The sequence below is a fragment of the Physeter macrocephalus genome, chromosome 18 (assembly GCF_002837175.3).
Source record: "Physeter macrocephalus isolate SW-GA chromosome 18, ASM283717v5, whole genome shotgun sequence".
Lineage (NCBI taxonomy): Eukaryota > Metazoa > Chordata > Mammalia > Artiodactyla > Physeteridae > Physeter > Physeter macrocephalus.
The window spans coordinates 8,214,127-8,227,195 of NC_041231.1; the positions used below are offsets into that span (position 1 = coordinate 8,214,127).

The window sequence follows — 13,069 nt, forward strand, 5'->3', positions numbered from 1 at the left end:
GGCAATGGCTGCTTTTACTATCATGTTCTTATTAAAGCCCACAATGGACCTATACAGTCATCCCCACTTGACAGATAAGAAACAGAGATGGTGGGTGACTTGCCTAAGGTCACCCAGTGACTCTCCTTGATCTGATGCCCAAGTTTTATACCACTTGGTCTCAAAACCTACAGTGCTGACCACGTGGCATTTTGTCTGTTTTCCCAGCATGTGTCATTACTCTTGATTTACAGATTAAAAAAAAAACAACTGAGCCATGGAAAGTTGAAGTAACTTGCTTGAAGTGGTAGAGCTGGGATTCAAACCAAGTATTCTGACTTCTGAGCTCATCCTCTTAACTAATAGTTTGCACTGTGCTTTCTGTGAGGCCAGGAGAGTGCTTTAGTCATCTTTGAGGCCTCCATGTGTTTGCACTTTGAAGTAGGTGCTAATTTGTGTTTGTTGAATGAGTGAGGGAGTGGATGGATGGAAGGAAGGATGATTGGGTAGCTGGATAGTTGAGTGGATGGATAGCAGGATGGCCAGATAGGTGCATGGATGAATGGATGCAGCGATGGATGGCTAAGTAGGTGGGTAATTGGATAGATGAATGGGTAGAGGAGTGGATGGAAAGGAGGGCGGTAAGGAGGAGTGGCTAAATGGGCGAGCGGATGAAAAAGTGTGTAGATGGGTGAGTGAGTAGATGGGTAGGTGTTTGGGTCAGAGGGCTTTCTCATATGTAATCTATTGGTATGTTCAAAGAAGGTGTCTAGACACGCAGACGTAGAGAATGGACTTGAGGACACGGGGAGGGGGAAGGGTAAGCTGGGACGAAGTGAGAGAGTGGCGTGGACATATATATACACTAGCAAATGTAAAATAGATAGCTAGTGGGAAGCAGCCTTATAGCACAGGGAGATCAGCTCGGTGCTTTGTGACCATAGGGAGGGTGGGAGGGTGGGAGGGAGACACAAGAGGTAGGGGATATGGGGATATATGTATACGTATAGCTGATTCACTTTGTTGTACAGCAGAAACTAACACACCATTGTAAAGCAATTATACTCCAATGAAGATGTTAAAGAAGAAAAAAAGAAGGTGTCTAGAGACAACCCCTCACCTAGTTATGATTATAATGGGCATTTTGACTAGAGAGGCCGTAGAACAGACAATATGTGTTCACCACTGTATTACCAGTACCTACAGTACAGAGTCTTAATGACCAAAGAGCAAGCAGCTAGGAACCAGATAGCTGAAAACACAGACCTTGCAGCCTTCCTTAGGGCATACTGTGTAGAGGACCCACCTCACAGATTGATGTTGACGGACTGGGGCAATGGATGGGCTATGTGAGGGTTCCTGTGTGAGGGTTCCCAGTCTGTCCTCCAAGGGAGGAAGTGGTTACTCACCCAGGACACGGGTTCTCCAGGGCCTGTCAGAGCATTTGAGTAGAAGTTATTAGGAAAGCATTTGGAGGTGTTTCTCTTCCCCTGTATTTGAAGATCAGCCTGGTAGCAAATATCAGGGGTCTATAGAGGCAGTTCTGTTTTGATTTGCTTGTTTAACAAATGACTTCGGTCCAATATAAGGTCGGTCACTACAGCTTCCACTGAATCTGTTAAGGCCTCGGATTATACTTGCTCTTTTATGTTGCGAAAGCATGTTTTTAATGGCAGTTTGTCCCCGTCTGCTGTGCTCACAGTCCCTCAGCAGGACAGTGAAATAAATGCGCCAGAATATCATCAGAGAACCCAAACCCTTGTCTCCTGACTTCCCTTTTAGATCTTTCTAGAAAACAGAAGTGAGAGGAAGAAGAAGAAGAATGAAAAAGAGCCTGAGCCACATTTCTAGCCAGAAGCTAAGGTTGGATTGAGGACAGATGGTTGGTGGGCCAGCAGTAACCATGTTTGTCTCTGAGGTCTGTGCATCTTCAATGGAGGGCAAGATCATTTTAGTCAGACGTGCTATAGGTTAATCACTGTATGGTTTATCTTAAAGCGTTAGAAGAATACGTACTGTGGCTTCATGGGTATTATCACTCAGGATGAGGTCAGAATAGTTCAGATGTTAAAAACGAGCTGACGTCAGACGACAGTCGGTCAATAATGGAACAGCCGTGCACAGGCAGGCCAAGCTGGTAAAGAGGAGAGCTCACGTTTATTGAGTTATTAAGTGTTGGGAACTGTTCGGAGTGTCTTGCATTATTTAATTCATTGAATCCTCCCAGCAGCTCAGTGAACTGGGCACTGCTGAGGCTTAGGGAGCTTAAACAGGACCATTTAGTGGCCGAGCCAGGGTTTGAACCCAGGCAGTCCCACCCAAGAGGGAGCTCTAACCGCCGCACTCTGCTGCCTCTCAGAAAGGAAATAAAAGAAGAGCACAGACAACAAAAGCAAAGCTCCTTTTGCCCTTGCAACCTGAGACCCAACCCCACACATCAGCGCACCGAGGGAACCCGACTGGGCCTCTGTTTTCCTGTCACTAAAGTGGGAACACGTGAAGGCAGGGGCATCTTCAGAAGCGATGGGTGTTGGTCCAGATTTGCCACGTGACCCTGAGCCAGCCTCTCCGCCTCTCTGGAGGTTTGGTGTCTAGGAGCTCTCTCTCCCCAGGGTCACCCATGGCTCTGCTCCGAGGAATCCAGCCCTCGCCTGGTTTGAGGCAGAGCCCCCGGATGCCTGGTGGAGTCTCACGCTGGGCAGACGTCATGGCAGCATCAGGGCCCAAGGATGCCCACCTTCCCCAACCCCAGGTTGAGTGGAGCCTTGCCTGGCAGGCTGGGCTGTTGGGGCCAAATCCCAACAGCACGGGAATATCCCTGAACAATTTGAGCAGGAGGGTGACAGGATCAGATCGGATTTGAGAGGGTCCCTCTGGCTGCTGGGTGAACAGATCGGAGGGCAGTCGGGGGGAATGGGAGCCAATAGGAGGCAAGTGTTACAGATGTCCAGGCAAGAGATGGCTTGGACCACAAGGCTGTCACAGAGATGCCAGCGGAGCCGGGGAAGATTTGAAGGTGAATTTGGGAGAGGTTTAATGTTCAAGCAGCGGCTGGCTGTGTAGAAGATGCTCGGGTTTCCAGCTTGCTGCCTGGGGGGATGGAGACACCCTTTACCCAGCGGGAGGCTTGGCTGGGAATCCTTTCCTCCTTCACAGCACGTTCTAGGAAAGGCCTGCCGTATACCAGCTTTTCCTTGATAAGGAGGAGGAATGGTCCCGGGGCACAGTTAACTGCTCCATGCCTCACCATTACTGGCCATCCTTCACAGGGCCTAATGGGCTCCTGCTGGGGCCTAATGCGGCCATTCCTCATGGAGGGAGAGCAGGGCTCTGCTCCCTGTCTGAGGACATGCACAGCTCTGGAGGGATGGGAGGGGAGCTGTGGCTCAGTGAGACTGTCCATGCCATCACTTTCTTGAGCATGGTTCTGAGCTCCCTCAGCAGGTGCAGCGTTCCTGACCTTTGGGCCAGAGGACAGCTCCTTTGAGGAGGGAACTGGTGGCCCCAGCAGGCGGGGAGGCTCTCGCATGCCTTTGTACACCTCCGTGGTATATGGCTTGTTGCAAGGTACTTGTTTGCTCTCATAGTTTGAAAGAAAAGAACAAAGTAAATCTTGAAAAAGAGGAAGAAAGAGGAGTAGCCAGAAGGGTGTGCAGTTGGATGGCAGAGCGGGTTGTGGCTCAGCTTGGATCAGGGCTGTGCCTCTGCAGACAAGTGCACAGCTCCAAGCCCTCACCACTCTCACGTATACACACACACACACGCACACTCGCACTCACACACACACTCACGCACACACACACACACACTCGCACTCAGACACACACTCACGCGCACACACACACACACACGCAGCAAGAGCCCAGGCAGGAACAGGCTGCTGATCTTTCTAGCCTCTTTGCCAGTGTGTGGACCAGGGGACGCCCGTCCTGCTCCAGGCAGACCCTTGTTTCCTGGGCTCCAGGTGTTCTGGAGAGAGGTGTCCATGGTCTGGCTCCTTTGATAGTCAGGAAGGAGCTCCAAGAAGGGCTTCTACTTGCACTGCAACCTAAGGCTCAGTTTCTCCTCTCCTGATGTACCCACCCCGGCCATGCTTCCCCCTGCCTGGACCAGACCTGAGGCAAGGGCCCTGCACCTGTCCGCCAAAGGCCTGGGCTAGAGTTGTCAGGGCCACTCCAAAGGATGGAGGCTCCCTCCTTGCCGCCCCTCCTCCATCTGTCCGTCCGTCCATCCATCCATCCATCCATCCATCCATCCATCCATCATTCCCAGAGGGCAGGAATCAGTATTTGATAAGAATTTAATAAGACAAGATGCCTGAATTTTTAGCATGAAGAGAAGTTTTGTGAGAAGTTGTCTGGGACCACAGTGCCAAAGGCAGGAGGGAGCCATTGAAGGTTCTTGAGTAGGAGGGGGACGTGGCCCAATTTCTGTTGTAGAACAATCACTCTGTTGTGCGGAGAGGGAGGCTGGGAGCAAGGAGCAGAGCAAGGAGGCTGTTGTGATGGGGCCAGAGCATCCCCTGTGAGGAAGGTTTAGAAGGCAGAGAAAGGAGGGTTCTTCGCTCCAGGTCGGCTTATGTCACACGCCGGGCTCTTTGCTGCCTCGGTGCCTTTACACGTGCTGCTTCCTGCCTGGAACACTTCCCCTCCTATCACAAGGCTGCTTCTCCTCCTTCTGGTCTCAGCCTCGGAGATGCCTTCCCTGACCTATCTAAACAGCCCCCCTCCTTGTTACTCTCTGTGAGAGCACATCCTTCTCCTTCACGTGTCACAGTTTATGATCATATATTAGCTTTTCCCTTTTTGAGGACAGGGACCATATCTGCTTTATTCACTGGTGTTTTACCCACTGCCTAGCTCTGTGCCAGGCATAAAGCAGGCAATCAATAAATACTTATTGAATGAATGTATTATTTAATCAGTTAATGACAATGCCTACGTAAGAGTCACAGTTATATAGATATGAGATTATCACACCTGAATAAGCTTTCTACGTATTGATCCTCACAGCATCTGCCAAGAAAATAAATGAGAATAGGAATCATTATTCCAGAGTAGTCTAGGTGGAAACTGAGACCCTGAGCTGTGTCTTGTCCATGATCTGGCTGGCGGCAGGGCTCGGGCGAGGGGCTAGAATGCACATCCCAGACTCTGTCTGCCACGTCATTGCATCCCTTCTTCAGGCCCAGAGGACACGGCCACCTTGAGGACTGACATAAATGAGAATAGGAATCATTATTCCAGAGTAGTCTAGGTGGAAACTGAGACCCTGAGCTGTGTCTTGTCCATGATCTGGCTGGCGGCAGGGCTCGGGCGAGGGGCTAGAATGCACATCCCAGACTCTGTCTGCATCCCTTCTTCAGGCCCAGAGGACACGGCCACCTTGAGGACTGACCCTGCTGCCCAACCAGGCCAGTCCAGACTGATCACAGTGAACATCTCTTGCCCTCATAGTTATCATTTGTACCTTCCTTCAGCATCACAGCCTCCCTCGTGTCTAAGGGAGGCAAGTCTGTCTTGAACATCATGTGTAAAGGTACTGAGGCAGCAAAGAGCTTGGAATGTTCAAGGAACTAGTAGGAGAACAGACTGGCTGGAGTGAGGGCAGGAAGGAGGTTCGTGCCTCGTCTTATTCACTCCTGGGTCCTTATGGAAGCACAGAGCACTCGTTAACGGCTCATGGCGTCAGTAGGGCCCCTGGCCTGTTCGCTTTCCCTTTGTTGGACAGGGAGCTCTAACCCTCTCTCTCCTCTGCTCTGACCCCAGCGCCTACACAGAGCCCTATAAGGTCTGTCCCATCTCGGCAGTGGCCCCCAAGGAGGACCTCACGTCGGACGAAGAGCGGGGAAGCTCGGAGGAGGAGGACAGTGCTCCAAGAGACCCCAGCCTCACCCACAAGGTAGGGCTCCCCACCCCAGGCAGGGGGCCGGTGGGATGTGGGCGTCGGAGATGTGAAGGTGGAGAGAGGGTCCACTCCTTCCCTTCTCCATGCGGAGGGAGCTGTTTTCAAACAGCTGACCCCAAGCTGGATGCAGAGGCTGTGTCACAGGGCGGCTGGGGCTGCAGCCTGAAGGCACGTGGCAGAGACGGGGGCGCTGATGCTGCAGGGGTGACTGCTGACATCCTCCTGGGTCCCAGGAAGCCTGGGGATGAAGTGGAATAGAGCCGCCTGATTTGAATCCAGACAGGGCTGGATTCCAATGACCTTGGTCCCCTGAGCAGCCTCAGTTACCTCATCTGTGAAGTGGGAATTGTGAGGGTAAGATGAGTTAAGGGTTATGAGCAAGTTTCGTGAAGTGAAAACTTCAGAATGAGAGCTGGTGTCCCCGTTCCCTGCAGTGATGCTGAGGGGGGCGGGGCTGAGAGAAGGGCTGTTACTTCTCTGGAGGCGGATGGCGAGTTGGGGCCCAAGTCACAGTGGAGGCCCAGACCTTCGCACTGGGCGTCGGGCATTGGGTGTGACGTGGTTACCTCTGCTCGGCCGATCTCGTCCTTCCGTACCCCTTCCAGAAGGCACGGGCTGTCTCCCGTGTTTCCCGTTTGCAGAAACTGTCAGAGCGGAAGAACTTGCCCAGTTCCACATGGCTGTTACTAGTGTACCCCAGGAGACATCACAAGGTGCTGGGGGCCAGGAATTCAGACCAGGGGGACACCCTAGCTGCACGGAAGGTTGAGGCCAGCCTGAAGTTCTCCCCCTCCCCCATCTCGCGGGCCCGCTCCCGTCTGCCATCTGCCAGGGAGGGGCTGGGGCGGCAGAGGAAGTGCCCTCGGGCCCCTGTTCCTGTCTGTCTTCTACTCTGGGCATCTTCCCCTCCCAGCCGAGGTGAGGCGGGCCCCTCTGATTGCAGACTCTTCCTGTGGGAGCACTTGGTACAGGTGCCTGGCCCCTACCAAGCATTTTATAAATGGGCGTGTCTTTGATTTCATTTCGTACACTCGATTTCTTGTAAAAATCCACTCTCCTGTCTGCCCGTGTACCCAGTGCTGTGGGAGCGGTGAGGGGGGCTTTCCCACTGGCTCGTCCGCACCCCCTTCCCCTTCCCTCTCTAGACGGCGAGCTGTCTGCTGGGCACTCCGAGGTTCCTCGTCTGCTCTTTCACTCCTTACAACCACTCTGAAGCCAGTACCGTTGTCTTGTTTTGCAGTCGAGGACACAGAGGTTCAGAGACATTAAGTAACTTGCCCAAGGCCACACTGCTAGTGGTTGAAGGGGTTGGACTTGAAAACAGGTCTGACTCCAAACCCAGTCTTGTTTGTTTGTTTTTCCGCTGCAGTCCCGGCGGCCTCCTCTTATCTCTCCACTTCTTGCCCTCACCCAAGAAGGAGCTATTGGCTCCTGGCGTGGGGAGAGGGTGACAAGGGAGGCAGGCTTTGAGTGAGTGGTGCCCATTTAGAGATGATTTTGGCTTTTCTGGGCATCCCTGGGGTCATGGAGCCTGGGAGCAGAAAGACATGTCTGTCACCGGGGATTTGGTCTTTTCTCTGAAGCTGGGAGCTGGGGCTGGATCCCAGGCCCGGAAGAGTCGAAGGGCTGAGAGGGCAGTGGGGCCCATGTGCAACTTTCTGTACCTCATGATGATTTCCGACCTGTCACTGAGTTCTCTGTTAAACCTTCCTCTGGGACCACCTGCATCTCCCCCTCCAGCCGTGTTACCACTGGCTGGTCACTTCCCATCCTGAGCAGGATGGTCCTGTCATCCTGAGAGCACAGAGGGAGAAGAAGTGTGAGTCCAGACTCCCCACGGCAGGTCAGTCCAGAGGACTGACTGCCAGCCCCACCCCCCGCCATGCGCTTTTCCTCCTTAGGAGGCCTTCATGACGCAGCAGAGGTAAAATGGCCTTTGGCAGTCAGGTTCTCATTGCCCGAAGCGTGCTCTGCTAGATGGTCCTCATAACGTATGAAGTCATCACGGGTGAGGGTTAAGTGCCCTGGAACACTCATTCCTGGTCCTTGTGCCCTTATGGAGGTAACCGGTATGCAGTGTGGTGTGTGTCCTTCCAGAACTTTTTCCCTGTATTCACCTACATATATCATCATTATGCGTGGGAAATGGATGGTATTCTTTGTGGAGTTGTGACTTTTTTTTTTTCCGTAAACCACATCAAACTATAAGAAACACGGGGGTGGAGGGTAACTTGGTTGGGTTCATTCACTAGTATCTTAGAGATCTTCCCACATTGGTACAGGGAGCTCTAACTTAATTTTTTCCTGCCGTATAGTATTCCAGCGTCTGGATGTGCTGTCAGTTATTTTGCCCTCCCCCTGCTGGGGGACATCTACAGTGTCTCTTTTTTTTGCTCAGTGGACAGCACCGCAGGGCACCTGTTCATAGCCCTCCTTACACACGCGTTTTTTGTCGAGGGTGCATCCCAGGAGGGGGTGGATCCGAGAGCAATTGCAGTTTCAGTCAGTCTTCATGCCTGCTGCTAAATCCCCTGCCCCAGTCTGTTACAGACACTCCCTGCAGCCCTCCGGGTGGAAGGGCTCCCAGATCCCTGGGAGCTTTCCAGACTGAGCAATCTTTCCTGGCTCCTTTTTGCTGCAGACGGTTTGGCGGGGCAGGGGTGGGGAGGAGGAGAATTTACTCCTTATTCTTTTGTCTTCCATTCTCTCTGAAAATTCTGCTTCTCTAAAAGGCAGGCCGCGCCTCTGTCTTGTCCTGGGGGAGGTGGGACCCACATTAGCATCTCCAGCCGTCTCAAAGGGGCAGACCTGGACCAAGTGTGCGTGATCACAGAATGGCCTCCCAGGGGCCTTGGGAGGCATGTTTGGGGCTGTGGTGGTGAGCCCCACCCTTCTTAGAGTGTGATATGGTTTATGTAACAATAAATTAAAAGTGGTGAGCCCCACCCTTCCCAGATGTTTTGGGGGTGACTGAGTCAGGAGGGGAGAGGATTTTGGAGCAGGACAGGATGCTGAGCCCAGCTGGTCCACCCACCTGTCTGACCTCTCTCCCACTCGCAGACGTACAAAGGGTGTGGGTTGAAGGAAAGAGGGGGCAAAAAAAGGAGAATCAAGAGGGACCTAAAAATAGATCCAGCAATGAAAGGAGACATTCAAAGGCGGGCTGGCGAGTTGCCCCTCCCCGACAATGCGCCCGGTTTTCAGGCTAATGGAGACTTTTCAGGCGAGATATCAGCTCCCCTGAGACCAGCCCAGGAGTTGGCAGCCCCTCCCGGCTACCTCCTCCCTGGCCGGGCTCCCGCTGTCACCATGGACGTTGTTTCCTGGCCGGGTCCACCCCGAGCCCAGCCCTGTCCCCTGGAGCAGACCCATCCTGCCTTCACGCCCTCCCTGGTCCCCGCCCACTCAGGACGTCCCCTCCCTGGCTGCACCCAAGGTCCTGGCGGCCTGGCCCGGGCCTCCTTGCTGACCTCGTGCCCCTAGCCTTGCACCTGTGGCCTTGCCTGACCATCTGCCTGGGTTAAAGGATCTGCGTGGGGAATTCCCTGGCGGTCCAATGGTTAGGACTGCGTGCTCTCACTGCCGAGGGCGAAGGTTCGGTCCCTGGTCAGGGAACTAAGATCCCACAAGCTGCGTGGCACAGCCAAAAACCAAACCAGACCACGAAAAAGTATCCACTTGAACCCTGGTCATTTCCACTAGGCGAGTCCCCAGCCTGTGTTAAATGTCACACTGTGCCTTCTCCATGCTGGAGACCCTGAACCCCAGTTCTGGCTGCGCGTTGGCTCCACCGCAGACACGCGCTCCTCCGGGCCCCGGGGAGGCCATTCCAAACCTGCTGCAGCTTCCTCTCCTGCAGCCTGTTCTCCTTCCCAGAAAACACTCCCCTGTCGATGTGAACTCCTTCCCACCTGCACCTCTTCTCTCTGTGTCCTCACCCAGTTTCACCCGTCCCTTCTCTTCTTCAACAGAATTTTATTTATTTACTGAGTACTTAGCACCTACCATGTGCCAGGCACCCTTCTAAGGGCTGAAGATACAGCAGCCACAAGTCAGACCAGGTGTCTGCTGGCTCTGCTAGAGCCTACATTCTAGAAGGGGATGAACGATCATCCAGAAAACTCCCAAGGTGGGCTTAGGTGGTGAAAGTGCTATAAACAACAAACAAACAAAACAAACCACGGTGGTGGAGGACAGAGCACTGGGGTTGAGGAGAGGGAGGAAACGTAGACAGGGAGCCTGGAGAAGGCTGGTTTGTTTTTTTTTTCCATTTTTAAAAATTTTGTGAAAATACATGTAACATAAAATCTTCCATCTTGACAATTTTTAAGTATACAGTTCAGTGGCCTTAACATTCACGTTGGGACTTCCCTGGTAGTGCAGTGGTTAAGAATCTGCCTGCCAGTGCAGGGGACGTGGGTTCAATCCCTGGTCCAGGAAGATGTCATATGCTGTGGAGCAACTAAGCCCATGTCCCATAACCGCTTAGCCTGCGTGCCACAACTGCTGAAGCCCTTGCGCCTAGGGTCCCTTCTCCGCAACAAGAGAAGCCACCGCAATGAGAAGGCCGTGCGCCACAAAGAAAAGTAGCCCCCGCTTGCCGCAACTAGAGAAAGCCCACGTGCAGCAACGAAGACCCAACAGATCCAAATAAATAAATAAATAAATAAATTGGGAAAAAAAAACGAGAGAGAGAGAAGAGTAAACTTACATTTAAAAAAAGAAAAACAAAACCTTCACCTTATTGTGCAACCATCCTCACCACCCACCTCCAGAACTTTTTCATCTTCCCAAACTGAAGCTCAGTATCCCTTAGACAGCACCTCCTCACCACAGTCCTCCTGGCACCCACCGTTCTGCTCTCTGCTTCTGTGATTTTGACTACTCTCATATGTGTGGAATCATACAGTATTTGTCTTTTTGTGTCTGGCTTATTTCACTTAGCAGAACGTCCTCAAGGTTCATCCATGTTGTCCCAGGTGTCAGGATTTCCTTCCTTTTTAAAGCTGAATAATATTCCATTATGTGTACGTATCACATGTTGTTTGTCAGTTCATCCATCGATGGATGCTTGGGTTGCCTCCACTTTTCCACTATTATGAATCAGGCTGCTGTGAACATGGGTGTACAGATATCTCTTTAAGACATTGCTTTCAGTTCTTTTGTCTATGTACCCAGTAGTAGAATTGCTAGATCACATAGTCATTCTGTTTTTAATTTGGGGGGGAACTGCCATACCATTTTACAGCTGCCCCGTTTGACTTTCCCTCCAGAGATGCAGGTGGGTTCCAGTTTCCCAGAGGAGGCCTTTGTGATGAGGAGGCACCCTTCGAGCAGGGAGCTGAACATTGTGAGGGAGGAGGAACCGGGAAAGTCTAGGGACAGAGCATTCCGGCCGGGAGCACCAGTGCAAAGGCGGGCCGGGAGGTGGGAACGAGCCTGTACAGCCGAGGTCAGCGTGGGGGGAGCAGAGGAGAAGGGGGTGGGCTGGACGGGTTCTGCAGGACTTGGCTCCGCCCACAGTCATGTTCTTCCCTGCTCTCCTGCCCCCCTTGCTGCAGCCATTCGCTCTGTACACTGTCCACCTCAGACCCCAAGCCTCCCCTCTGGTGGTCTCCCCGCCCTGGGAGCTGCCTCGGCTTCTCTGGCTCCGTTCTCTCCTTGTTCTCTCCCTACTCCCCTGACCATCCTCTCTGCCCACGCCTCCACGTGAGGCGTTGACGTCTCAGGGCCTGGGTTCCTCCAGCCCCGCTGTCCTCCTGTGTCCTGTGCTCAGGCAGCCCCTTCCGGGCCAGCGGCCAACCCTCCTCAGGTGTGTTCCCAGAGCTCACCTTCTGCCCCACCCCTCCCTGCGACCCCGCACTCCATCTGCCAACTGCTTTGGGGGGCCCTTCTTGGAAGCCCTGCGGACACCTCCAACTCCACACATCCCAAGCTAACTCGCCATTTTCCCATGCCCCCCACCACCCGCCCGCCTGCCGCCCGCCTGCTTCTCCACTTGAGTTTGCTGTTCTGGAGGTTGGCACCAGATTTGAAAGATTTTAAATCCCTGGCATTTCATCTTCTGTTGCCATGTCTTAATTATGGATCAAATGAAATTCAGCCTCGAAGGCTACAGAACGAGTCAGTCTGTTCTGTAAACCCACCCCAGGGCCTTTGCACTTGCACTTGCTTCCACTCTAGATACTCTTCCTGCCCTTTGCCCTGCTGGCTGCAGGTCTCAGATGAGATGTCACCTCCTCAAAGAGGCCTCCCCTGCTCACCCTTGCCATTCCTGTCACTTCCTTCCTCATGCTTATCTCAAGCTGTGATTATGTTCTTTATTTTTCTGCTTACTTGCATATTGTTTGCCTTCCCCTCTCAGAGTAGCTCCAGGAAGGCAGAGACCATGATTGTCCTATTCACAGTTACGTCCCTGCTGCCTGGCACATAAAATAGTATTGAGTAAATATCCTCCAAAAAACGAATAAGTAAGTGAATGCATTAGACTCAGTTCATGCGTTTAAGTAAGGAAAACAAACTTCGATGAACGACAGTTTAATAAACAAAAGCACTCGTTTGGTCCTGTACAATTTACAGTGCACAGCAAGGGATGGAGTGGGGAGCCAAGCCTGCCTCTCACCGGCCCCACAGCAGCCACGCAGAGGGCACAGCAATTCAGCAGAGTAACGCAGAGACATTTTCAGGCAGTGTTGAGCGGAGGAGGATGAGGGTGCAGACTCTCAGAACCCAAAGGGGAAGGGAGAGAACAGGAGCTCAGAGGTCCGGGAGGCATCCTGAGTACCTGCCCGTCTCACACCCCTTGTTCAGGGCCCTGGAGGGCTTGCAGGCTGTCAGGAGCCAAGAAGCTGGGGATGGGGGCCGTTAGGATCCCCTGGTCCCGTGAGAGCTTATTCTGTGGCTGGTTTTCCTCTCTGCCAAGTCTCAGACGTGTCCCTTTTTTTTAAAAAAAATAAATAAATTTATTTATTAATTTATTTATTTTGGCTGTGTTGGGTCTTCGTTTCTGTGCGAGGGCTTTCTCTAGTTGCGGCGAGCGGGGGCCACTGTTCATCGCGGTGCGCGGGCCTCCCACTATCGCGGCCTCTCTTGTTGCGGAGCACAGGCTCCAGACGCGCAGGCTCAGCAGTTGTGGCTCACGGACCTAGCTGCCCCGCGGCATGTGGGACCTTCCCAGACCAGG

General features: G+C 52.8%; 1 protein-coding gene across 3 annotated transcripts in view; it reads left to right on the forward strand.

The window, feature by feature from the left end:
- FGD5 (FYVE, RhoGEF and PH domain containing 5) overlaps positions 1–13,069 on the forward strand; it is a 119,921-nt gene that overhangs the window by 44,996 nt on the left and 61,856 nt on the right. For all 3 annotated transcript variants that reach the window (XM_024124161.2, XM_028479375.1, XM_055079870.1), the window contains exon 3: positions 5,748–5,880. In XM_024124161.2, coding sequence (XP_023979929.2) covers positions 5,748–5,880 — 133 coding nt within the window. The remainder of the gene's footprint in view (positions 1–5,747; positions 5,881–13,069) is intronic.